General features: G+C 40.0%; 1 protein-coding gene across 1 annotated transcript in view; it reads right to left on the bottom strand.

Annotated features, from left to right (window-relative positions):
* LOC109124718 overlaps window positions 1–2,435 on the bottom strand; it is a 10,201-nt gene that overhangs the window by 1,900 nt on the left and 5,866 nt on the right. The window contains exons 6-11 of the mRNA XM_010417530.2: window positions 2,215–2,380; window positions 1,815–1,951; window positions 1,019–1,706; window positions 702–814; window positions 242–497; window positions 22–74 (exon numbers count right to left, since the gene is read on the bottom strand). Of these exons, the coding sequence (XP_010415832.1) occupies window positions 22–74; window positions 242–497; window positions 702–814; window positions 1,019–1,706; window positions 1,815–1,951; window positions 2,215–2,380 (1,413 nt within the window). The remainder of the gene's footprint in view (window positions 1–21; window positions 75–241; window positions 498–701; window positions 815–1,018; window positions 1,707–1,814; window positions 1,952–2,214; window positions 2,381–2,435) is intronic.

Here is a 2,435-nt window from a genome sequence, read left to right as displayed (position 1 = left end):
AGAACGTACTTGAAAGGGAAAATGACTAGAACCGTCGCAATGGATAGCAAAACCAGTGCTACCTCAGTAGTTATCTGAGAAAAGATTCAAATCATGTAACAAGGTTATATAACACCACATAATAGTGATACTATCACGACCACTATCAATGATTCTTGTCCCAATCCCAAAATTACTTAATAAGAGAGGGAAGGCATGTCAATAAAACACTTTATAACTTGATCCAGTTAATAAAACATACCTGAGGATGACCAGATAGTACAACTGTCCTTAGTTTTAGAAGCACTACATTCATCTTTTGGAGGTAGCTCTCCAGAACTTGCATGGCGTCTTTGACAGCAATAATTTTTTGAATAGTATTTGAGGAAGGCTGATCTCGAAAGGTAACTATTCCAAACAATCTTCCAAGACGGCCTTGTCGTCTGAGTCCCTTCAACGTAAGCATCCCAGTTGCCAAAAATATCAAAGACACAGGAAAAACGTACTGCAGAAGGTTCCTGAGGCGCAGAAAAGTATCCTCAGTGGTATCAGATCATTACTAAGCAGCAATGGGGATATAACAATATCCAACTTAAAGTAGCACTGATAATACGACTTATCGACATGCGACTACAAGTCTTAAAACCTAAGGATCATTCTGAATGCAACGCGCATGAGGTACATGGTTTCATAGTATCACATGTCTAGGTGTGAGAACCAACCTGAATATTATCGTTGATGCAAATGCTAGAAAAGAGACCGTCATGTAAGGCTCCTCCCAGCGCCTGAGTTTCTCAATCTTTGTGGCAGTTATACTCAGTGGTAGAATGAGTTCCTGGGAGAGAAAAACAAAAGTAGAAGAACAACATTTTGTCAGTCTCCACTAATTTTACTTTTTGTAAAATAATTTGCAGGGTAATGAAAAATAGTTACTAAAAAACCGAGTGCATTGCACACAAGAGTTGAAAGTTGTCTAAACATGAAGAAATAGGAAATCCTCCGAAACAATATCTGTATACTAATGGAGACAAAGTGTTACCTTAAAGAGATCAATGTTACTAGGTATCCCTTTGATGGTTGCAGCATTGATTGTGGCTTGAGTTTTTTCTACCACCTTGTATTTTTTTCTACATGTTTCAGCTGCTCTCTCTACAAGTGTCAGATCAGCAACCGCAAGGTGTTTGCTTAGAACTAAGCCTTGTCTTAACGAAGAGCTTTTCCAAAAGTTGATGGATGCAGTTGAACCCCAGGACGGAGACCTCATCCACCTTTTCAAGTAGACACTTCCATCTAGATCAGACGCGCTATCAAAACTTTCATTGGACTCTCTGGACGCCCTGGCTATATTACCTCGTTTGTAGGCTGTGTCTGCAACTTTTGTCAATAGTGGTCCACCCCAAAAATTTACGGCTAAAGTTTGACACACGATATCACCATAGGCTACTTGTTGAAGAAAAGAGAACTGAACTAGTTTGATAGGATCATCTGGCAAATTCCGCATATACTGAAGAGCTTGAAGTCTTGCGATACAGTTAGATGCACTTGCAATTGCCTTTTCCTTACCCTTCTTTGCACCAAACACCTGATACAGCGATTCATCATCCTCTTCAGGCCCAAATTCTCGTAGAAATGTGTGCAATGCTATAACTTCACTAATAATTGCATGCCAAACATCTCGTCTAAGTTCACCTCCTAGGTCAACAAACTCCAGAACCCAAGTGGCCAACCTAAATGAACATTTTACAGGTTAGCATATATGTAAACGACCACCCAGGCATATGGCACTGTAAGAGAGACATCAGAACCACATCAGTTAGGTGAACATATGAACTCACCCGGGGCCGGACGAAACAGAAACTGCAGAATCAAAGAGAGAAAACCCCAGAGGCCCCACTTTTGCTTTCTCCACGGTTGACTTGTCCCCTGTGAGATCAAGTCTCAAGACCCCTTTGCTTCCCTTTATGTCAACTGGCTGAAAATGAAAACAATTCAAACACCTTAAAACGAAAAGAATATTTCCATGAGAAGAGTTCTCATTTCAACACCAAAAGAACAGCCCAGTAAGAGATGGGTTCACAAAGTTTAAATCAAACAACTAGTTCCAGCTAACATGACATATCTATGCAATGTATATGTAAAACTGAAGTGTTCTTTATTTCTTAAAATAAATATAAAACAGTGTTTGCTCGTTCCCTCCCTCCTGAGAGGACTTAGAAAATAAAGAGCTACATATACCTCAAAATAGAGAGCTTTATCAGTTAAAGTCAGTTTTCCAGGCCAAGCAACGTTATTCTCCCACTTTAAAACAGGTCCTTTCCTGTTAGAGGCCATGCATAAAAGTCTCTCCAATGACAACTGCCGAAGGTCTGTAGTCTGGTGTGACTTTCGTCCTTCGTGTATTCTGTTCTGACAATGGAAAGATACTCAGCTAGGAAACCAACGTTGGCTTCATGTTT

The sequence above is a fragment of the Camelina sativa genome, chromosome 7, assembly GCF_000633955.1.
Source record: "Camelina sativa cultivar DH55 chromosome 7, Cs, whole genome shotgun sequence".
Taxonomy (NCBI): Eukaryota; Viridiplantae; Streptophyta; class Magnoliopsida; order Brassicales; family Brassicaceae; genus Camelina; species Camelina sativa.
This window is presented reverse-complemented; position numbering and strand designations above follow the sequence as displayed.